This window comes from Saimiri boliviensis, chromosome 4 (genome assembly GCF_048565385.1).
Source record: "Saimiri boliviensis isolate mSaiBol1 chromosome 4, mSaiBol1.pri, whole genome shotgun sequence".
NCBI lineage: Eukaryota > Metazoa > Chordata > Mammalia > Primates > Cebidae > Saimiri > Saimiri boliviensis.
Genome location: NC_133452.1, coordinates 4,997,421 through 5,022,663, shown reverse-complemented (window position 1 = coordinate 5,022,663; position 25,243 = coordinate 4,997,421). Strand labels below are relative to the sequence as shown.

Here is a 25,243-nt window from a genome sequence, read left to right as displayed (position 1 = left end):
CTTCAATGTTTCTCTGAACCTCTACCCACTTTCTAGCTTCTCTCTTAACTCAGCTGGCTCTCTTTTTTGGTTCTCGATTCCTACTTTTCTTTGCTCACTCAGTTATTTCCCCTTTAGATCTCATGTCTTCAAATTCTCCTTATCACCTTTTAATGGATTTCTAAGATACTCACACTTCCACAACCCTGAAACATGATCACAACAACAAAACATCCTTCACACCTGGTAAACCCATCACACTTTCTATTTTTCTTTCACCATCAAAGTCAAAAGAGTAGTCCAGTGCTTATTTTAATGTCCTTAATTCTAATTCATGCCTTAATAATCATCCAATGATTTCATTCCCCATAACTGCACTAAATCATTTTTTGGTTAAACCAATTTTCCAAATTGCTACGTATCTTTATCTCAGTCTTCATCTCCCTCAGTCTCAGCAGTATCAGATATTATTAACCAATCCCTTAGTTTTTGAGACATTTTTCCTACATCATATAGCAGAGCAGGTCATTTAGCCAATATTCAATTTGCTTAAAGCAAATACGTAATTAAACAGACCAACCACCCGCTGAAAAATAAAGGGAAAAGTCAGCCAACTAGAACATCACAGAAATCCTCAAAAGCCATTAAAACTAACCCATCCAGTATAAAACACTGTAAACTTTTGGATGCACTTGAAACCCTGTCAATGATACTGTAGGGGGCTTGACTGAAGGTTGGCATCAAAAAGAGTCAAGGTGTAAAGAAAACAAAGTTTTCATCAATTGATAATTTTAATGAATTGGCAGATCAAAACAGAGCTACAAAGTACTAGTTTGCTTCCTGTCTATCTGAATGTCCCTTCTAAATTTCTTTTGCTGACTTAGTGTCCTCTACTCACCTGTTAAATGTTGGGATTTCCTCTCTTCTATCCTCATTCTACATTCTTTTCCTTCAAAGTCTTCTCTACCCCCATCTCTTCAACTCTGTGGATAGACTTCATATAGTCATAACATCTCTGTGGATGACTTCTATATCTATACCATTATCTTCTAAACAAAAACAAAACAAAAAAAAAATCAAATAACTAACAGATAATTCTCAGCATGGCTATACCTTAACCTACATGAATCTTCTCCCTCTTCTCCTCCCTCTTTCATATCCCACCTCTTTAAGTGAAATCATCCTCCTTTTAATCACCTCAATTAAATATCCCAGTCATCCTTGAATCCACCCTCTTCTTCAATCCCTAAAGGCAAATCACTGATTTCTGTCCATAGTACCTTCATAGTGCTTCTGCCTCCTTTAAGCCTTCTTCATTCCACCGCTATTGCCTTTGTTCAGAGAGCCATCATCTTCCCCTCTCAGGGAAGGTCACCATCTCCAGGTGATTTACTAAATCAGTCATGGAAATACACTTTTCCTGAAAATCGTTAATTTAACTCTCACACAGAAAAGTCCGCTCCTCTTCCAATGTGCATACCAGGCCTACAGCCAAAGAGCTGATCTTGCCACCATCAAAACAAAGTCCATGAGCAAAGTGGGAAGGGTAAAGATGTGGACCTGGAGGATGTGAGTAACTGAATCCATCAGTCCTGGAGTTGCCCTTTCTCTGAGCCTCTTGTTTTATGATCCAAATTTTCCTTATTGTTTAAGTAATCTGAAGCAGGGTTTCTCTTACTTGCAGCCAAAAGATGCTCTAACTGAAAAGCCCCATGCGCCAGTGCACAGCCTTCTCCCCCAACTCACCTTTCTGGTTTCAGGTCTCCTGATAAATCTTTCTTCACAGTACTTTACTCTCAGAAGTACTATTCTGGGAGATGGGGACTGATCCTTGTGCCCAAAAGTCTGTGACCAGTGCTATGTGCCACTGGCATTCCAAGACCTTTCAGCACAGCATTCAACACTCCATGCTCAAGAAACTCAGCTGAGTCTTCTAGGGCTTCAGAACAGCAGGGAGCTGGAGACCACGCAGCTGCTGAACAGGCTGTAAAGGCCTCACGCCCCTAAGGGGACAGGCGACCCCCATTTCTGGGTGCCAAGCCAAGGAGGTGCCAATGGGCTTTACAGCCACGGTTCTGGAGTCCACTTGAGGCACACATCTGCCCCAGGTCCCCTCACTCTACGAGCTCCTCACTTGTGGGCACCCTGCTATCCACTTCAAGACTGGACTAGAGAGACCCTCAGCAACCAGCAACTCCAGCTAAAGTGGCACGGGACAAGTGGGCACAGGCACTTCCGGTGACGTCATGCCCACCTGGAAACGCGGCCTGCCTGATTCCAGCTTGGGCTTCCTGAGACTGGCCTGAAACTTCCTACAGCTAGGGAGGCCCAGGATCCGAGTCCAGCAGCTACAGGACGCAACAAAAAATACAGAAAACCAGAGAAACTCGAGAAACTCTCTAAACATGGGCCCTGCCGTTCCTTGCACCGGGGTATCTCTGTGCCGTCTCCACCAGCCTCTCCTCACCCTGGCTGCACAAGGAACCGGAAGTGCCGGTCGGGGGAGCCACAGCTTTGAGCTCCGTACAAGCAGGAAGTTCCCTTCATTCGATCCCGACTGACTTCCGGTAAGGACGCGGATCGCAGTTGCGGCCCAATCGCCTGCGTGCTCAGGGACGCTAGCCTCAGCCCACCGGAAGTCCAGCATCTCTTCCAGTTCAACAGACAGCAGCTGTTCTTCTCCAGATTGTTGCACTGTCGCGAGCTTTTGTATTTTTTTTTTTGTATTTATTTATTTTTTCGTTTGTATTTTATTTTTTAATGACAGAGCAAGTCACGACTTTGTAAGGGAAAATTTCTCACTCCTCTCCCTGGTCCCTACCCCACCTGCAAGAATCCAGAAGTACTGCTGACTGTTATAGATTCCCTTTTGTAAATGCTACAATGGAATGAAACAACATGACACGGGCAAAGTCCACTTTAGCCAAAAGAACAACAGTCTGTTTCAGATTTTTGTTATAAAAAATCTGATAATGTCCTCACTGTTCCAAAATAAAGACGCAAAACAGAGTACGGAAGCACCTCCACCATCTGGCCCCAAACAACCTTCACCTCCCTCTACTCTCCCCATTCCTGTGTTCCTCAAGACTTCCCTAAAATCCATACCTACACCTCAACTCTTTCCTACTAAACGCATTTGCCCTTTTTGGCTACCAAACTTTTTTTCTGTTTGTTTGTTTGGTTTTTTTTCCTTACATGGCATAATATAAAGTCAGTCTCTCCAATTTATTTCTAACCATTTCTGCCTTAGTGTCTCAACTACCCAAAAGTCAGTGATGCATGTATGGGCCTCTGCTAAATAATGGTAAAATAAAACTACTGCTGCTTCCCTTAAGTGAAGACAGACCACAAACAGCTACAAAACAATGGGATAAGAAGAAACAAACATGAGCTCTCTAGGAAAAAGAAGAAAAGCAACAGACTAGGTGAGATACTAAAGTCAGAGTAGTTTCTCAGAGACAAACATACACCCAAATTTAGCCATATAATCCACTAACAGACAAGATGGGAAGGGCATCTCAGACGGAACAGAACATACTGTCTGAAGAAGGCATGAAGGATCAGTCTTTTAGGAAATTCAAAAATTATGGATGATAAAAGGCATGTGAAAGGTGAAGAAGAGGCACTCAGAGTAAGCAAAGGCAGTTTAAAAATACCGCATGCCATGCTAAGGACTTCAGACTTTTATTTGTAGGTGGATGAAAACATGCAGAATTTAATCTCGAGAATGATATAAGCAGATTTGTATTTTAGAATGCTCTTTACTCCCATAGAAAGAACTGATTGAAGCCAGGAATGCCCATTAGTCAGCTACTGCAGCAGCTGAGAAACAGTAGTAGAATAAAAGGGATAATTAAATGGCATACTGACAAGACTAGGTGACCAGTTATATTCACAAGATTAGGGAGCATGACAGGAAGGATTCAAGTCCTCACGTACCGCACATCCATACCATTAAGCAGTCCTGGTTTTGCAAACTTCAAAATTCATCCAAAACCTAATCACATGTCACCTTGCCAAGAGTCAACACCCTCAATTCAAGCCACTATCATCCTTCATCTGGCTACTGCAATAGCTTTCAAACTGGTTAACTTGCATGCATCTTTAGGCTAGTCTCAATATAGCACCCTGTTAAAATGTAAGGTGGATCAAGTTGCTGCTCTGCTCAAAACCCTCCAACATCTCCTCATCTCACATGATAAAAGCCAAAGTCCTTACACGGGCCTGTTCCTCATGACCTCTTTGACCTTGAACAAACTAGACATGCATCCACATCCTGGCCTTTTCCCAGGCTTGTGCCTTTGCCTGGAATAATCTTCTTTCTTCAGGTGTCTACATCACAACTCCTGCAAGCTATTGTTCAAAATGTCTCTGTCTCATATGAGAACTACCTGGTACTTAATATTGTTGTCTCCCAGCCCCCACTGTCCCAACTTCTGATCTTCCTCCTCACTCTGTTGTATATAATTTTGCCTGTGGCACTCTAACCTTTCAAATATCTTACATAATTTACTTTTATTTATTGGCTATATCTTTTACTCAAATACATGAATTCACAAGGACAGGGCTCTTCTGTTTTGTTCACTGATGCATCAAAAGCACCTAGAATAGCACCTGGTCAATAGTAGGTGCTCGATAAATATTTAAATGAATGAATGTTTGAATAAATGAACCCAATACTTGGGGTCAGGAGAGAGTCATGGGAAGAATGGATCATGTATATTTTCTGGAAATGACACCTAAGCTGAGCCTTAATGAGAAGAAATTAAGCAAGCAAGTAAGTGGTCCAGAATTTCCAGAGATGACAGCATGAGAAGACAGGAATGCAAAGAAGAGCAGAAGAACAGTGCTATGGACAGAAAGTTTCCCCAAAAAATTCATATGCTGAAGCCCTGATCCCCAGTGTAGTGGTATTTGGAGGTGGGGTCCTTGGGAGGGAATTAGGTCATGAGGGTGGAGCCCTCACTGACAGGGTTAGTGCCCTCACAAGAGCTCAGAGAAAGATTAGTGGGCTTATAAGAAATGAGAGAGTATCTATCTCTCAAAACATTTCTCTTGCAAGAAGGCAGCCATCTGCCAACCAGGGAGAGGGCGTTCCCCAGGAACTACATCAGCCAGCACTGTGATCTCTGACTTCCCAGCCCCCAGAACTGTGAGAAATAAATGTTTAAAAGTCAGCCAGTCTGAGGTAGTTGAAGCAACCTGAACTCACTGAGACCAATAAGCATAAGCATTTTGCTTAAAAGTATGATAAACAGAACAAAACAATTACTCATCGTGTTTCTGAGGCTTTTAAAGTTTGAGAATTTTGCTTTATTCTGGTGGACAAAAGTGCTAAATCTCACTGGGCTGGGGATTACTATGTTCTGTTTGGCACGAAGGATTTGAGGAGCCCTAAACTGATCTCATATTTAAAGCAGAGACTGGGAATCCATCAGTTGTTCTGAGAGGAACATGTGGACTCGAAGTCTAACAACAGCGTTTCTAGCTTTGATTATTTCATTTACTTGTCACATAAACTTGCCACCAAATGTGATTTTAGTGATTTTCCTTATCTCTTTATCCAACTAAATGCTTATTTGTACATTCAGTAACTATTTTTGAGCACCCAAAACATGCTAGATTTTAGAAATCTAAGGATGACAAAAACATTGTCCCTCCCTTTTCCATGAGCAGGTAGACAATAAGAACATATGAAGATAAACAACGTTAGTTATGCCTGACCCACCTATTTTCCAGGGCATTTATGAAGCTTAAACAAACTGTTTTTTTTTTCCAAAAATATACAGCTCTATACAGAAGTAAAGTGCTAATATTTGAAGGCAGATATTCATCATAACAGTACATTTCTCTATGTAGGCTGTTTTGAGTAGTCACTACGGAGCTTGATGAGGTATGTGGAAATACAGGGCCCCATAATCAAAAGTCAGTAAGTGAACTGTAACAAAAGCATTAATTTATAATAGTTAATGCAGGATTAAGAAAACACAAACAATGGAAAAATAAAAACTGTACAGTGAGAGCTTAAGTTTGCAGAAGGCTATGTTTTAAATCATGACAAGCATATGGTTTCCATGTCAATTTAATAACAAAGGACTGTATTTCAAATTGAGGACATTTTTCTAAGGTACAGTTGTTCACATCGAATGATCTAATTATCAAGTATAATTAAATAAATCTACCTATGTTTAAATGTGCAATGAAAACAACCAGTGAAATTTAAGTGGAAGATTGCTAAGAAAAAATACTGAATATAAAAATTAGACTCAACTCAAAGGAAAAAAATCACTATATACCAAAAGAAATAACATGGATTCCAGAGTCACTGGAACAGATTAAAAACCAAGACAATTTTACTCTCTGGGGATTTTTATTAGCTTCTGAGATTGTTATTAGCTTGTTTTTCAGTCATGACAATTACAGATAGATGACCCTCTATTTATGAACTTTCATCTCTTCAGTTCTTTACTTAGTTGTCCTTTTCAAATTGTTACACATTCAAAGATTAAACCTATATAAAAGATATATATTGAGAAGTCTCATTCCCACCAGATTTCTTCCCCAAATACACACAAGTATGTTTTCCTGTGTATCTTACCAGTAATTCGTGTGGCAAATAACTCAACATTTTTGTAAATACAGGCAAAACACATCCATATGTGTGAACCACCAAGTACCAGCCTCCACAGCTGCACGATTGATGCAAAGCTTTTCTGAGCCAGCTGCCTGTGATAGGATTAGTCTGAATCTGTTGAGTGCCTACTGTGTGCCGGGCATTATACTCATCATTTTCCATGTACCAAATCATTTGATCTTCAAAATAATCCAGATATATTATTCTTACTATCCTCATTTTACAGAAGAGGTAAAAGGATTACGAAGTTAGGTCACTTACCAGACTTAACATAGCAAATGTGCACCTGAGCTATGTTTCAAAACAAATTAATGTGCCTACAGATACGGTTTAATGTGTATTCTCTACCATCTCTTCTGTCTTACTGCTTTTCCAAAGTATACAAGTAAAACAGATGCTCTAGGCGGCCAAAAATGGCTTCCCAAAAGATACCACATCAAATCCCTGGAACCTGTAGAATATTGCCTTATGGCAAAAGATGAGCTTATAGTTAAATATCTTGAGAGGAGGAGTCTACCCTGTATTATCCAAGCAGGCCCTAAATGATACCACTTCAAGCTATTCAAGCTATTCCACCCAGCATTCCTTCTAATCAAGGAACTGACTTCACAGCAAATGAGGTATAACAATGGACCTATGATCATGGAATTCACTGTTCAAACCACATCCCCATTTCCTGAAGCAGCTGGTTTGACAAAAAAGAAGAATGGCATTTGAAGTCTCAGTAGCAGGTAGGTGAGCTATCTTGCAGGGCTGGGGCAATGTCCTGTGGGAGACTGTTTATGTCCTAAACTAGTATCTAATCTATGATACTGTTTCTCCCATAGCCAGGATTCATGAGTCCAGGAATCAAGGATAGGGAGGAATAGGAATGACACCCCTTAATATTATTCCTGGTGATTTGCCACTAAAATGTTCACTTCCTGTTCCCACAACCTTAGGCTCTGCTGGTCCTTAGCTTCAAAGGGAAGAATGTTTCTACCAGAAGACCCAATGGCTCTACTGAACTGGAAGGTGAGACTGCCACCCAGCCGTTTTGGGCTCCTCAGACCTCTGAACCAGTAGGCAAAGTACTGGCTGGGGTGACTGGTCCTCACTGCCAAGAGGAAATGGAGCTGCTACTATCGCGTAGTCTGGTTCCAGGCCCAAATCCTCTGTGTGATCTTTCAGGTCCAATATCAGCAGTTATAAAGTTGTGCCTGGCAGCCCTCATGGAGAAAAGCTGAGCCCACCACACAATGTGCTTCGTGCACAGTCAGTGCCCTGCAGTTTTCCAGAAAGAGGTGCAGCTGAGTGCTCACACTTCCCTGACCCCTGAGCCATCCATGCTCATACAGGTACCTTCCTTCCTTGTCCAGCCACCTCCAGTCTGCAGCCTTCTTACTGGGGGCCCAGAGGAGGTACTTTTCTCCCCTTTGATTCAGTACTTTCCCATACCTAGCCCTTTCCCCAGCCAACAGGCTCATCAAGAAGCAGGAGCCCTTTGTTTGGGACATCCCAGCAGTGAAATGCACCCCTCATCTGAGCTGATCCATCTGACTCTCACCCAGTGCCATGCTGCACCTCTGGGGAGTCAGCACCATTTTGTGTCTCTTGCTTATACTGTTCCAGCAAGTGAACAAAGGCTTACTTATTTCTTCTGGTTTGGCCCCTTGTCCTAATCAACCACCTGGACACCTGGTTGCTTTTCAGTTACACAAAGGAGGTTAGGAAGAGTGAAGAGTATGTCTGGAATGCAGAATACCCCTTAGGGCATCTGCCACCATGCCCTGTGACTGAAGTCAATGGAAAACCAACAACCCCATTCAGGCAGGACTGTTAATGACCCAGGCCCCTCAGGAATCACCCTACAGGCAAAGAACCCTGATCAGCAGGCTGTGGTGCTCCCAGAGGGAAAAGGGAATAGGGAATGAGTAATAGAAAAAAAGTAGCTACAATACATAGCAGTTAGGACCAGGCAGTCAGTTTCAGAAACAAGGGCTGTAAGGGTTATGAATATTTCTCATTTTGTTATGAGTATGTGGGTGTATACATTTTTAAGCAATTTTTTTTGCATTCTTCCTGCTCTTATCCCTTATCATCTAACATAAGATGCATAAATAACAGTTAACTTTATATCACAGTATGTAAGTTTCAGGATGTTAAGGAAAATAGTGAACACCAACCAGGAACTTCAGCATCCTCTGGGGAAAGGGTTAACACATTTTTGGTTGTAAGAAAGATAGCTGCATCATGTCCCGTGGAAGCATGACTCTGTGGTTGCCTTTATTTTGAGATTAGTCATAGTTTAAGGAAAAGTATATGAGTGCCAGGTTCACAGGGGTGATGACTGGTTTTACGAGGGAACCTGACTAGTCTAATATTCCCAGTTACTCATTCAAACACTCATCAGGGGGTTGCCATGAAGGTATTTTGTAGGTAGGATTAGCAATTACAGTCCATTGACTTTAAGGAGATGATCCTTGATAATCTGAGGGGCCCTACATACAATCATATATATCCTTTTAAGAGGGAGGCAGAGGAATTTTTGAGATAGAAATGCACAGAGGAGAAGGGGATGTGAAAATAGAGGCAGAGAATGGAATGATGCTACCACAAGCCAAGGAATGCCTGGAGCCACCAGCAGCTGGAATAGGCAAGAAAGGACTCTCCCTTCGAGCTTCTGGAGGGTGTGCAGCCCTGCCAATGCCCTGATTCCAGCCTTCTCCAGAATGATGAGAGAATGCACTTCCGTTGTTTTAAGCCGTTAAGTTTGTGGCATGTGTTAGAGCAGCCATCAGAAACTAATATAGGTACTTAATAATAAAACATAGTAAGAAAAGAAACTGAGGCATACGTGCCTGCTGTAAACTATCAACCCCACAGAGGCATGAGGATAAGGCAGGAGTCACATCCTGCTTCCCCCCATGAACTAAGTAATCAGCTCTTGAAGCCACTTGCTATGTGGACTCTAGACCGACTGCTGCCACCAGCAGCTAACTAACCAGGCAAGGCTACACACTGCACACCATAACCCACACCCCACAGTCCACCAACATATAGTCAATCAGTAATCAATCTTATTTCTCTAACCAATGAGAATTCCTGACAAACAGCTGTATCAGCCCACTCCCTGTCCCTCTTTTTGCTTTGGAAAATCTAACAAAGGCTGAACAAAACTCACATCCAAGATTACCCAGGTCTGAGTCTTCCAGGCTGCTGCCCTCACCCTGGCTCAAGTAAACTTTTTAAAATTATATTCTGTGCCTCAACCTCCTCCTTCAGGTCAATAATATAATGAGAATCAGATAATATTGTAGAGAAAGAATGAGACAGTACATGCTTCCATTAAATTACTACACAAATAAAACTAGGTTTTTTTGGTTTTTTTGTTTTGTTTTGTTCTGTTTTGTTTTGTTTTGAGATGGAGTCTTGCTCTGTAGCCCAGGTTGGAGTGTAGTGGCGCAATCTCGGCTCACTGCAACTTCCACCTTCCTGGTCCGGGTTCAAGCAATTCTCCTACCTCAGCCTCCCAAGTAGCTAGCACTAAACACCATGCCCAGCTAATTTTTGTATTTTTTTAATAGATACAGGGTTTCACCATGTTGGCCAGTCTAGTCTTGAACTCCTGACCTCGTGATCCACCCGCCTCAGCCTCCCAAAGTGCTGGGATTATAGGCGTGAGCCACTGCACCGGCCAAAACTAGTTTTAAAATTAATTCTTACTCAGATGCCAAAAGTTAAAATGTCCTCCCTCCCCTTTGCCCAAAACATGAAACCCGTAACTCTTCAATATTCCCTTTCCCATTTTGCCATTTCCTCAGAGATCTTACCAGGTGTGGTAAATAGTCATGTCCCAGAAGAGAACTGATACTACTATATATTAAAAGGCCTAAAACAAGGAAAGCAAACCTCTAATTTAAAATGTTAATAATATCCACCAGGATCAAATAATAGTTTAAACCCCTGAAGCTATATAGAAATCATATTGTACATCATACTACCATACTGTAGTTTACTAGGAAAACTGCAAGTAAGGTCTAGAAAGCCACCAAAATACATGATCCTTAATACCGTAAGTGGCTTTTCTTAAGAGTGTTGGTTGGTTTCAGAGGTTGAAATACCAATTTGCTTCCTTTATTTGAAATTTGAGAAATACCTAATGTAGATGACGGGTTGATGGGTGCAGCGTATCACCACGGCACATGTATCCCTATGTAACAAACCTGCACCTTCTGCACATGTACCCCAGAAGTATAATTAAAAAACAAAAACAGCTTTGACAGGAAGACAACATCTAGAACTCGGTAATGTTATCTGCAGCAGTCTTTCTTACATAGCTCTTTTATATTTGCCCTGAAAAAAAAGAAAAAATGCTCAGCTAATGACAAAAGACAATCTTGGGGGACTTTGTCATAAAATCTGAGGGCAGAGAATCAGCATGCAAGCAAGACTTCAAGTGGCAGCCCCTTTGGAATCAGCTCCTCGCACACCGTTGGTTATCTACTGAAGCTCTGAGGGATGGAATTCCAACACCACCATGCCAGCCACCACGGAAGGTGAGCAACTCTAAAGGATGAGAGGAGGGGAAGTAGGAAAGGAGAGAGCAGAAGGGCGAATAGAACCTGAGAGATTTTGTCCTATTTGTTCTCATCCTATCACCTGCATGTGAAACAGAGAAGACCGTAAATATCTGTGGAGTAGGTCAATGCCTAGAAGATGTGGGTGGAGGAATGAAAGAAAGAAGTGAAGACGGGAGGAACATAAACTGGATGTAGGGGAGAAAGCAATTAGAATAATTCAAGGAGAAAGTTACATCCCAAAACCCAGCTCTCAAAGTGAAATTTAGTATCTGTCTCATCCACAGCAGCAATTTCAGGAAAACGAAATGAGTGATTTCCTTAGGTCTTGGGTCCTAGATGGGGGTAAGTTATTTTTTGCTGTAAAATTTTGGCATGTATTCCCTGAACAGACAAAGAAATTTCGCATTTAATTCACTGTTTCATCTTACTAACACTAGCAGGACTGATAGAAAATTTAATTTTTGTATGTTCCATTAAGTAAAAAGTAGAAGAAACCAGCAGTTAGCAAACTCCAGACCCACCCAGTATTTGGAGGATTTCTCTAAATGTCAGATATGAATTTTTTTTTTCTATTTACCTGACTGAGATGATAGAAGAACTAAGGTATAAAGACTCTGGGAAATTACTGCTCGAAAAAACAATGCAACGCATAATTTTCCTATGCCTCCCAGGAAAGAACAACCACTATTTGTGGCCTTTTAAAATTCAAGCTGTAAACCATGAGGTTAAATGAGGCTAAACACCTCATAAAGATCCCTGGACACAGAAACTCAGAAAACACTGCTGACAGATGACTGTCACTGGTATGGAGGGCTCAGAGATCCAGCAACCAAAACCCAGATTCGCTACAATGCGTGCTTTAAATCCTGTTTTTGTTACCACTCCTATAAAACTAGATGACACTATTCTATTTTAACTAGTATTAGCCTTTATATTTTTCTTATCATCAGTAAGAAATATATCTTCTGTTCTTAAGGCAATTTATAATGCTGGTAAATACCACTCTAAAAATTGATAAGTATTTGTAACTATATGTCTATACCTTTCAAACTAAGTTATTCTTAAAATTGACACTAGGTGAAAATACTCTCCTTCCTCATCTTAATAATGGAAAACAATTATCTTGGGGGTGGGTTTTATGATCTTACTATGTCCCCTGCTATCAAGTCAGTACTTTCAGATATATTCCATAGAAAGGGGGAACAAACCTAAATTATTCTCCCATTTTAAGAAAATAATATGTTATACTGTAGTTCATGAAATCCACATCTGAAATACTAGAACAGTGAAGAAAACATGGGTTCTAGGAGCAAACAGATGTGAGCTTGAATCTCTAATCCACAACTTACAAATATAACCGCTTTATGGACAATTTCCCCATCTACACTATGCAGTTCTTTTAAATGTCAAATGAGGTAATGAATGTTAAGACTCTAGCATCGCCCTAACACACAGGAAGTACTCAACAAATATTTAAAACAAATATTCATAAAAGTCTCTTTACGTATCTTTATTTTTCAAATATTCTACCACCCGAAGAAAGCATTAAGAAATCAGTTCTTTTCAAATCAGCCAGGGCCACAAAACTAACGTATTTAACACAGATTAATATACTGCCAAAATATGAAAACTCACTTGTACATGTCTGCTGAAACTGAAGTCCAAAAACTCAACATTTCATCAATTGCAAACATACACAGCATGCAAAATATCACAGGCCTTTAGATAGCTTCCCATTTTGTTTATAGGCAAGGTACAGGAAAAGGGTTAATTGGGTAAAAGGACTTGAAATGACAATGACTATCAGCTGAATAAGGTCCCATGTCACCGGCTCTGTGTTCACTACGGCACTCAGCACGCAGGACCTCCACATGCCTGTGGAATAAATATGAAGTTTCCCCAATTTTAGTTGTTCTCTTCAAGTTTTATTACTTTATATTTAAAATGCATTGGTTAAAACTTAAGAAAAACGTTTTACTTATTTCATTTAGCTTTAAGTAAAATAAAGACCATCAAAAATGAAAATGAGCACTAGAACCTTTTTTTAAACCTTGAAAATAAGTTAATATTTTCTCAGGCTGGTTTGTGAGTACATGGGTATTCCTTTATTCCCGTTTTAAATTAATTACATGTATCCTCAGACACGTAACAGTCCCTGCCATAGAGACTGTTTGTTTTTGAATAGAAGGAAAGGAGGCCTTCCTGGAAAAAGGGAAGAAAGGCAAATGGATGTATGGGAAAAATTATAAATTTGAAAAAAATGTCATGGACTGACATTTTCTATATTCCAAGATAAAGAACTTATCTGCAATATGGTATGAATTGCAGGTTAAGTAACAAGTTAGAAAGCAAGGGAATAGATTTTAAACAAGTCTAACCAACCACCTGCTAAAAAGAAAAAAGAAGAAAAATTCAGATATATTTAAAACTCAACCTTTAGTTATAAATTTCATTTAAAGAAAAGGTTTACAGTGTTAAGAAAAATACTTCAAAAGATATATTGTTAAGTTTAAGTATGTATACTTTATTATTTCAGTTTTTATGATAAACATAAAAAGTATACAGGACAATAGATACTTCTGAATGTCACTTGAAGAATTTGGATTTTCAGTTGTACATCTGAGATTGAGGAAAGTTGCTGGCAAATACATTTCAATAATGTTTATAAAAACTAGAAGAGGTTCAGAGATAGAACATAGAGGGCAGGTTATACTGATATACACGAAAGTAGTCATAAATCATAAATCAGAGCTAATACTCATTGAGTATTCACATGTGTTTTCCACAAAAATTTTATAAGGTAAGAATTATTATTCCCTCCATTTTACAGAGGATGAAACTGAAGCGGAGAGAGGTTAAACATCTCGTCACACAGCTAGTCTGTGGCAAAGCTCAATTAAAACCCAGGCGTCTGCTTCTAGAGTCCCACTTGCAGTCACAAGAGTAGAAATACATACTGAATCAAATTGAATCATAATGCAAATTCATAGCAAACATAAAGAGTATATGCTTTTATTTTTTACCCAACAAACACCTTTTGAGTGCTGATTATGTGCCATGTACGAAACTGTAGCCTCCCTTTTAATTCAAGTAATGCTAAATTTACAATCTGTTTTGAGTAGACGTTAAAAATGACTTAAGTCAAAGAAATATTGTTTTTTAAAAAAAATAAAGTTTAGGCACCTGATTACAACAACCATGATGACATCATATATTTGTATGTAATTTCCCCTCAGCTAACAAAACATTTAAATCAAAATAAATTAGAAAATGAGACAGAATTGCTTTGCCCAGATACTTTCTCATTGCATTAGTCATTTGGATTTTAAGAACAGCAAATCAAGAAAAGAGGTATTTTTACTGGGGAAAATGGAGGCGCAGAGGGTTGTGTGAAAGGCAGGAAATCAGAAGATCATGTGTAATTCACTGAAAATTTGATAACATGGAGAAAAGGGAATTGTGTTGCAGCCAGATCTATAAGTCTTAATAGCCAGCACAAAGGGGGCTTTTCTTTCACAGAAAAAAAGAAAAAAAAGTAGCTACATGGATTTCAAGCATTTTCTCTGACAAGTATTTTCACTGTGCCTCTGTTATTCCTTGACGACAGAAACTGGAATGAGGTTTCAGGTTTGCACTTGGAATAAAATTAGCCTGACTGTATAGTTGGTGTCAATATAGAAATTTGTTGACTGTTTTGTTTGCTTTGCTGTACTCTGCTCCACTGCTGTAAAATCTGTCAGGCCCAGTTGCTGTCTCCCATCCAAAACCCAAGTTTCCCAATAAGAAGAACCACAGCTGTATGGAATGGGTCACCAGAGATTTGAACCTCCACAAGCATTACTCATCTGGTCCTGCCCTGCTCTGCAGTCCTGGCCAAAAGGTAATGTCAAGTTCACCTCCTACTTGGGACACCCAAAATAAAGAGCTTAAACAACTATTCTAAAGAGCCTTTTTAAGAAAAAAGTTAAAGAAGCTGTTGAATGTATTTTAGCCCAATATCAATTAAGGATATAATCTACCTAACATTGCCTTGAATGGGGTTTTATGCTGCTTACAAGACGGAAGAAATCTAAGAATCCGCAAAGCTGACCAATGCATTCAACAGTGCTTTTTATTTAAACGCTCTATTATATGTCCATCCCAGAAAGACTAAATATCCATTTTAAAACACAAATAGACAGAAAAAAAAAAACTCCCTCTAGTATTGGTTTTAATTCAAATCCTTACATGTTTATGATAAACTTAAAAGTTCAAAATGTGCTAAGCTGGATGCATCACGATATCTGACTTCAATCTATACTACAAGTCTACAGTAAACAAAACAGCATAGTACTGTTACCAAAACAGATATCCAGACCAATGAGACAGAATAGAGGCCTCAGGAATAATACCACACATCCACAACCATCTTTGCAAACCTGACGAAAACAAGCAATAGGGAAAGGATTTCCTAATTTAATAAATGGTGTTGGGAAAACTGGCTATCCATATACAGAAAACTGAAACTGGACCCCTTCCTTACACCTTACACAAAAAGTAAGTCGAGATGGATTAAAGACTTAAATATAAAAACTAAAACCATAAGCACCCTAGAAAAAAACCTAGGCAATACCATTCAGGACATAGGCATGGGCAAAGACTTTATGACTAAAACACCAAAAACAATGGCAAAAAAAAAGCCAAAATTGACAAATGGGACCTAATTAAACTAAAGAGCTTCTGCACAGCAAAAGAAACTATCATCAGAGTGAACAGGCAAACTACAGAATGGGAGAACATTTTTGCAATCTATCCATCTGGGGCTAATATCTAAAATCTACAAAGAACTTAAACAAATTTACAAGAAAAAAAAAACAACCACATCAAAAAGTGGGTGAAGGATATGAACCGACACTTCTCAAAAGAAGACATTTATGCAGCCAACAAACATATGAAAACAGAAGCTCATCATCACTGGTCATTAGAGAAATGCAAATCAAAACCACGATGAGATACCATCTCACATCAGTTAGAATGGCGACCATTAAAAAGTCAGGAAACAACAGATGCTGGAGAGGATGTGGAAAAATAGGAACACTTTTACACTGTTGGTGGGAATATAAATTAGTTCAACCATTGTGGAAGACAGTGTGGTGATCCCTCAAGGATCTAGAAACAGAAATACCATTTGACCCAGCAATCCCATTACTGGGTATGTACCCAAAGGATTATAAATCATTCTAGTATAATGACACATTCATTTGTATGTTTATTGCAGCACTGTTCACAATAGCAAAGACTTAGAACCAACCCAAATGTCCATCAATGACAGACAGGATAAAGAAAATGTGGCCCATATACACCATGGAACACTATGCAGCCATAAAATAGGATCAGTTCATGTCCTTTGCAGGGACATAGATGAAGCTGGAAACCATCATTCTCAGAAAACTAAAACAAGAACAGAAAACCAAACACTACATGTTCTCACTCTTAAATGGGAGTTGAGCAGTGACAACAGATGGACACAGGGAGGGGGACATCACACACTGGGTTCTGTTGAGGGGTAGGAGTATTGGGGAGGGATAGCATTAGGAGAAATACCTAATGTAGATGACAGGTTGATGGGTGCAGCAAACCACCATGGCACATGTATACCTATGTAACAAACCTGCACATTCTGCACATGTATCCTAGAACTTAAAGTATAATTAAAAAAAAAAAAGGTTCAAAATGTCCTAGCTAAGAAAGTTGATGGCATGAGTCAGTATTCTGATATGATCAAAAGTAGCATAAATATAGTTTGCTACAATAAACATAAAAGGAAACATCAATGAAAAATGCATATATAGATCATTCCATCAGCAAAATCTACAGCTAATACTGAGACATTACATTAGTCACATTTCAATTTATTTAAAGCCTTTCTAGCAAACATTTATGTTTTGTAATAATGACATTTTATTATAACTTGCTAAGATATTTTAAAATGATGATGTTCTAAACTACTCATCTTGTAAGGACACTTACTAATATTAAGAAGTTATAGGTCATTCTAATATGTTAAGTATGCAAAAGCGAGTCAAAATTCCAAATACTGAAAACTTTGCTCAGATCCCTTGTTCAAGCATAGCACACAAAATAAATTATTCTACGCGAGCTAAATAACCAATATTAAAGCCTGTACCATACGACAGCATTCTTAATCATACTAACCTGTAATGCAGGCGTCCCCAAACTTTTTACACAGGGGGCCAGTTCACTGTCCCTCAGACCGTTGGAGGGCCGCCACATACTATGCTCCTCTCACTGACCACCAATGAAAGAGGTGCCCCTTCCTGAAGTGCGGCGGGGGGCTGGATAAATGGCCTCAGGGGGCCGCATACGGCCCGCGGGCTGTAGTTTGGGGACACCTGCTATAATGTATAAGCTTTCTAATAATTGATTTCTATGTCAATTACTTTCCATAATATAGTTTTACAAAAATTAGGGAGAACTCTATGGTACTGGATTTGAACTGGAGATTGCTTTATAAACTCATCATTTAAATGTATATTTCCCAGCGCTATCCACTGGAATAACACCCAAGTTGCAATGAGCACATCCAGTGCTCAAGTCTTAGCTACTAAATACCATTTTGCACTGAACAGAACCAGAGTTCGCTAGGGAAGTGGCTGATTCCAGGTCTGAAATAGGATCATATAAATATGAGAAATGTTGTGCTAACAGAGCAAGTGTTTCTGATGAACTAGACTATGAAAATGTTTGAAAGAACTCACACTGGCTAAATCTGGTAGTTTGAGGATCAGAAATAACAAATACAGCAACAGATTATAACACATTAAATATAAAAGAAAAAAGAATAGAAACGGTAATGTATTATAATACTGACCAGAAAAGGAATCCATGAGTCCTTAATGATATCCAAAGTGAAGCAGAACAAAACAGTGGGAGCAGAGTGAGGGAACTTCTTTTTGCCAGAAGAATTCAAGTTTTAAATATCGAAGGAATAGAATTTATTTAAAAATCATCATTTTGTAAGCCCCAAAGCAATAATGCAGGCAAAGATCATCAATGAATAGTAAAACCACTGAATGACAGGGTATTGAGAAATATTATATTCACAAGATCTCAAAATATCATTCCATGCATTACTCATCACAAAAGAGAAAAGATACCTTTATGGTGCAGACATCTGGCAGAGTCCATCTGAACCTGGTGAGCAAATTTACCATCACCAAAAATAGAAAGGACATGCAGCACAGTGGTTATTTGTGCCAAGTCAAAGAACCACATACTCCCGTGCATCATGTTAAAAAGAAGTATACATAAAAGGATGGCGGGAGGTAAGTCTGGTGTGGTAAACAAGATCTGATCATGAGTTAGGATTATCCCCGATCATGAGTTAGGTGAAGAAACAAGTTCAGAGAAGTAACTTTGTCAAAGTCATGTATCTAGTGATTGGCGAAGCTGGAATTTGAACAAAGTGAGTCTGATTCTGAAACCCAGATTCTTTTGACTGCAGGATCCTGGCAATCCCAGCCATCACTGGGTCTAAGGCCCAGGTCCAGCCATATGAAAACGGCTTCCTTAAGTGCTAGCCAGCAACTTTAGGGACCAGCCCTGCAGCGCACCTGCCCTAGCCTCAGTCTGTCCTTTACTAGACTACTTATCGCTGGATTAGTCCTCTCATGGGAGTCAACCTAACCTGCCTCACCAGCAAAGCTGGGAAACATCACTGCCACAGAAAAGATGGCTGGAAGCCTTCGGCTATATTGCAGAGTTAAGAAAACTGGCTCAATTATCACACAGATGGAAATCTCCAAAGTTAATGAAGACAGGCCTGTAGAACAACCAAAATTAAATTGTTATCATTTTATTGTTCTAGTCCATTTAAATGAATAAAACTGAACATGTGACATACCCATGAAATACTTGCCCATGTTCCATTATCAGGGTCTCAAACGAAAATCAGTTTTTATTTTAATTAACTTACATCCAGACTTCTGTCATAATAAAGCCAAAAACCTACTCAGTATCTCTAACTAATGTGTCTGTCTTGGTCCGTTCAGGCTACTGCAACAAAACACCCTACATCGGGTAAGCTATGAACAACACAAACTTATTTTTCACAGTTCTGAAGGCTGTAAGTACAAGGTCAAGGCACTGGCAGACTAAGTGTCTGGTGAAGGCTCTTTCTTCACAGATGACCCCTTCAGTGTAACCTCACATGCTACATGGGGAAGCAGCTCTTTGGGGCCTCTTATCAGAGAATTAATTGATCCCATTCTCAGGGGTGAAGCCCTCAGGACCTGATCACCTCCCAAAGGCCTCACATTCTAATACCATCCATCTTGGTGATTATGTTCAACAGATGAATCTGGAGGAGACCATTTAGACCACAGTAATGGCCAAAACCAAACACCTGATTTTCTTCCTAAACCTGATACTTCATTCTTTCATCAAGGCTGAAACCTTGATGCCATCACTGGCCTCTTTCTCTCCTACCTCATAGCTAATTCATCAGGAAATCTTGCTGGCTGTACCCTGAAAAAGCATCCACAATCCTTTCATTTCTCATCCAGTCTACTGCTTCTGCCACGGCCCCGCCACCACCAGCCCTCACCTGGGTTGGCCAGTGGCCTCTTAACTCATCTTCCTGTGTCTGCCATTTTTCTCCTACAGTCAGTTCTCAACACAGCAGCCACAGTGATCTTAGGAAATAAAATCAGGTCACTTCTCTGCTCAAAATTCTTCAATGGATCAGGTACAGTGACTTACACCTGTAATAATACCAGCTCCTCTGGTAGCTGAGAGGATCACCTGAGTCCAGCAGTTTCAGACTATGCTGTGCAACATAGTAAGACCCCTTATCTACATAAAATTTTTAAAAATTAGCAGGATGTGGTGGCACACACTTGTAGTCCCAGCTACTTGGGAGGCTCCAGTGGGAGGATGGCTTGAGCCTAGGAGGTCAAGGATGCAGTGAGCCATGATTGCAACTACTGTACTCAGCCTGAGCAACAGACTGAGACCCTGTCACAAAACAATGTGCAAGGGAATAAATAAATAAACTCTTCAGGGGCTTCCTATCTTAGAGAGAAGACAAAATCCTTCATGCAGCCCTGAATATCCTAGGAGAGCTTTGCTCTCCTCTACCGACAGGACCTCCTTGCAGTGTGTCCAAACATGCCAGCCACATTCTGAGGCCACATTTTTGCAATTGCTCCTTTTTCCTTCTGCTTGAAGCTTGTTACCAGCTGTCTGCATGTCTCACCTGCTCTAACTTTTTGCTCCATTTTCCCCTTCTTAGCACAGCCTTCCCTGCCCATGTTAATTACAATGGTAACTGCCCTTCATTGCTTTGTTTTCCCCCTTAGCGCTTATCACCAATCTCACATACTGCATACTTTCCTGATTTGTGTATTTCTGCCTTACCCCTCTTCCCCTTAGTGCAGGTATCCTGGAGGAAAGGGATTTTATTTTAATCTGTTCATTCACTGTTATATTCCCAATTCCTAAAAAAGCTCTTGGCACATGGTAGACACCTGATACTGTCACATAAATAAATATATGATAAACCCACACATAGAGACCATGGCTTAAGAAAATTATACTGTGCATTAAGGATTTTTTATAGTCATTTTCTTCTAATATAGAGTACTAAAAGCCAAATCAGGTTTTAATGGAGAACTAATCATAAAGTTATCTCAATTCTCAAATCATTTGTAGAAAAGTAAGCCAATGACTCTTTGGCTGTATTTGCACCAACCATTTTCCTGTGTAAAACTCAGATTTTGGTCACAAAAATGTTTTCTCCCTTTAAGGCTATCTGGATTGATAAATGTTAAGGTGACTTATGTATGATATTAAATGTGACCGATAAAAGGAAATACTCCCTCAAATATGTCCAAATGTAACATATGAACAAATACTTACATGCATTTTTACAGGACAGAAAAACAATTCACTTTAGAAATGGAATGACATGCCAGTTAATTATTTTCTAGATAGCTTAGTAGCTGTGGACAAGATCTTAGCAACATCAAACTGCAGCAGACATGAGAAAAGCTGAATGATACTAGGTTTACTTAGAGTTTTTCTTGTGTCCTTCATAGGTGCTTAAATCCCACTTACATATAACGGAATGTAAACAGAAGGTAACAGAAAAAAAGACTACGAGGCTGGTATAATGGAAAAGAAAAGGAATGGCAACCTGAGGTCGGCTGTGTGTGAGCCACGTGTCAGAGTGGAGTAGGACTTATATCCTTGTGAAGGGAACACTTAGAGCAACAAGAACTCCACTAGCATACGTCACGTTTTGGTCTCCGCTCACCCGAGGCACTCAATGCCGTCAGTCAAGCGAACAAACCACTCACAACTCTGCTTTCAAAAGACTTCTTTTTTACTTACTTTGTTGTTGAGGAAAAAACCCCAGACCTATCAGTTTGCTGATTAGGTTTTACCATACCAACATACATTTTAGCAGTTATTTAAGTATATCTGAGAATGGTGGAATTTATTGTTGCAAAGTTTGGACGTATACTGTACTAATACTATTTAGTTTCTGTGCTTCTTATAAGCAGATCTTAGAGAGAGAAAGCACCAACAGTATAGGGGAGATCTTAAAAAACAGAATGCTTAAGAGTTACATGCAGTGCATGAGCAATTTATTGTCAAGATTCTTTCGAAAAGGGAAGAAGAAAGGAAAAGAATTTCTAGCAAAACTGTCTTTAAAATTTGTACAGAAGTTGTTCCACATAATACCTTCCTTTATAATCAGGGTACAAATGGTGTGGCCCCTACTGTGTGACCTTGGGCAGTGCACTTATCCTACGGTTCAGATCTGTAAAACGGTGATAATATTAGTCTCAATCTTATAAGGATTATCATGAAGACCGATAAGGATAATGCATATAAAATTCTTAATATGCCATCTGGAACATAGTAATTAATAAACAGTTCCTTGGGTTCTTCCATTAAGCTCATACAGTGGGCTTAGTGGAATCACAAATTAATTTTCAAAGAAAAAAATCCATTATTCTTATAAATTTTCAAATAAATTAGGAAAATTTTAAACTAATAGCCCTGAACTGGGCTCTAGAGGGCCTGCAGTTGCCCACTGCTAGGAGGGTGGCTATGGACCTTGCCTTCTGTAAGACAAAGGGACCAGGTCAGGACCTCTGGCTCCCTGTGCACGTCCAGTTCTCTCTATGGAATACTCTCCTTTGTCTTTTCCACCCTACGCAGACTGTCTCTCCAGTCCTTCAGAAGAGGCAAGAAGCAGTCCTACCATCAGTACTTCCAGATCAGCCATAACTCCAATCTAGACACTCTCATATACACTAATATTTCTCCCACTTGTCATTTCAGAATTGCCATAAGACAATTGTGAAGAAATTTTAAAGGAAATGAACAATCATAATGAATTGTATGCCAACTCCTCCATTACTGTGACTGCCAGCCTTTCTGGCAAATAGTAAATGCTTTACTGAAAACAAAAGCGTACTGAAACAAGCAAACAAAAAGAAGCCATCACAAAACGTAAGCCTTCGCCTTTATGAGGCAAACAAATCTTTATGTTCAGCCCTTGCTCAATTAAACACACGTCCTTGCAATAAGGATGAATCTTTTTCTGTTACATAAATGCAGAGAAATCCAGTGCCTGTACAGTTTTGTCTTCTTCAGTACTACCCTTTCCAAGCTTCCTTCTGATCAATTTCAGTTTTAGTTTTCATTTTCTCACCAGTCTCTCTTCTGACTTCTTTGAGTAACGGAAAGTCAGAGGAACCCCTGGAGTCACTCTTTCCATCACTTACCCCATGTCAATTAGGAAAATATAAGGTATGCCTCAGTTACATTTTAGTATCATCAAACTTCTTAGAGAACCTCAGGTGTTTAAACAGCCTTAACAGAATACCTGGTAACAGGCTGTCTTGGCAGTGTGTCCCCAGTATGCAGCCCTGAAAAACACCAAGTCTAAGAACACCTGGTAACAGTAAGAACTTAATAAATATTTTTGCTACTATCGTATGAACAAGCAAGCACCCTCCTCACCATATAATGCTGCCATACCAGTTAATCGTCAACTGCTGGGTCACAGGCAGGAGCGGGAGTGTGTCTCTGGCCAACAGCCCGGGGCTGGGGAGCGGGCCTTCCTCCCCGGCTTGGCATCAATTACACAAACCCGCCTGGGAATGCAGACTTGCACAAATCCTTAGATTACTTTTTTCCTGCCTGGAGGTAAAGGTAACAGGCTGATAGGGTCTCCCATGGCCAGACTCTCAGGCCCAGGATTGGCCAACTGCCCTCCCAACAGATTCCAACTGCTGAAGGCTGAGCGCAAGCTGTTCCCTCGGGCGCCACTGACATCACAGTCCGACCAGGAATCTTCACCACACCGCACCTCACACACCCCTCCCCAGCCAAAGGCTTTCATCTCTGTCAAAACAACACTTCCCGCCCCAAAGGAGAATCTGACACATTATAATCACCTTCACTCCCCCTCCAGAGAGCCCACGAACCACAGAAGGAAGACACGTTTTTCAGGGCTGCATGCTGGGGACACACTGCCAAGACAGCCTGCAGCCCTTCCAAGACGCTCACCACCCAGGAGAGGGAGAGTGGCTGGCCATTGCAGGGCTCTGAAGGATGACTGTCCAGGAAAATGGAGTGAATGAGTTCTCTGTAAAGTCAGGTTTGCAGCTCAGAGTCCAGCTGAACCCAGTAAGAAAGTGGGTTGCCTTTAAAAGATGCTTGCTTCTTTCTGTTCAAGAAACCAAACCGTGTGTGTGTTTCTGCGCATGCATATACACACAGGCGCATGTCAGTGTTCTGATGTGTCCTTCCATGTACAGGGCAGCAAATACTTCTTCCAGGCTCCCTGCTGCACGGCCAAGCCTCCTCCTGTCTCCCTTTCACCCAGCAGCATCCCGTCATCTTGATCCGGCGTTAACTTCCTCACTTGATATTTCTCTCTGCGTCTCACTGATCTCCCCCACCAGCGGATTCACATCTGCGGCTTTCCTCATCAGCCTTTCACTCCCTCAGTATGTGCTCTATCATGGCCTTGAGACTGCTTTATCAAGGACACAAAGTGATTGCCCTCAGCAGGGCCTGAAGGACCTGCTAAACTCCTTTTAACTACTCTCACATGGCGGTAGCACGTAAAGTCAAACAGTGGTATGCTCAAAAAAATTGCTCCTGCTCTCTTCCCTCCATTCCTGCCTCACAAATAAGCACTGAATTCTTTAAACATATCTAATGTTGGAAACACGATCAGCTAAGTCCAATGCTCAAAGGTTTAAATACGTTATATGGTTTGGCTGTGTCCCCACCCAAATCTAAGCTTGAATTATATCTCCCAGAATTCCCATGTGTTGTGGGAGGAACCCAGTGGGAGGTCATTGAATCGTGGGAGCCTGTCTTTCCTGCGCTATTTTCGTGATGAAGTCTCATGAGATCTGATGGGTTTATCGGTGTTTCCACTTTTGCTTCTCCCTCATTTTTTCTTTTGTCACTGCCACGTAAGAAGTGCCTTTTGTCTCCCGCCATGATTCTGAGGCCTCCCCAGCCACATGGAACTGAAAGTCCAGTTAAACCTCTTTTTCTTCCCAGTCTCAGGTATGTCTTTAACAGCAGGGTGAAAATGGAATAATACAATATGATTGCAGTATTTTTTCTCTAGCTATGATAACAATTATATTGTTTTATAAACAGTTTTATAATACACACAATTTGCTAACATCTATGCAGTGCCTGCTGTGTACTATGCAGTGTTTTACGTGGCTTAGTGGCATTGTAATAGGTAATACTTATAGCAGCCCTGTGAGGTAGAGAGATGAAAGAATTGGTAGACTGCCTGTCCTTTAAATTCCTTTCACAAGGGTAATTATTTTCAAGATTTCCTAGTCTGAAGTTTTCATGCTAGGAACTTGCTAACAGATAACACTTAGTGTCTCTCAAAATTGACATAGATTAGTCAGGGAGGCTCTCTTCTGCCTTCCGAGGTTTTCATTTATTTGCTCTTAGGTACATCAAAGAATCATTAGGGTCCCTCATGCCTATCTAATTAATTAATTATAGTCTA

The 25,243-nt window shown here is 40.2% G+C and overlaps 1 protein-coding gene across 12 annotated transcripts in view; it reads right to left on the bottom strand.

Annotated features, from left to right (window-relative positions):
• The window catches only part of PDE10A (phosphodiesterase 10A), a 656,074-nt gene that overhangs the window by 247,322 nt on the left and 383,509 nt on the right, over window positions 1-25,243 (bottom strand). For 2 of the 12 annotated variants that reach the window (XM_074397170.1, XM_074397172.1), the window contains one exon: window positions 878-1,028. The exons of 9 other annotated variants lie outside the window; for them this stretch is intronic. In XM_074397170.1, coding sequence (XP_074253271.1) covers window positions 878-914 — 37 coding nt within the window. In that variant the 5' untranslated portion in view covers window positions 915-1,028. Of the gene's footprint in view, window positions 1-877; window positions 1,106-25,243 lie in introns of those variants that run through there. One more of the 12 variants, XM_074397171.1, reaches the window with a different exon arrangement.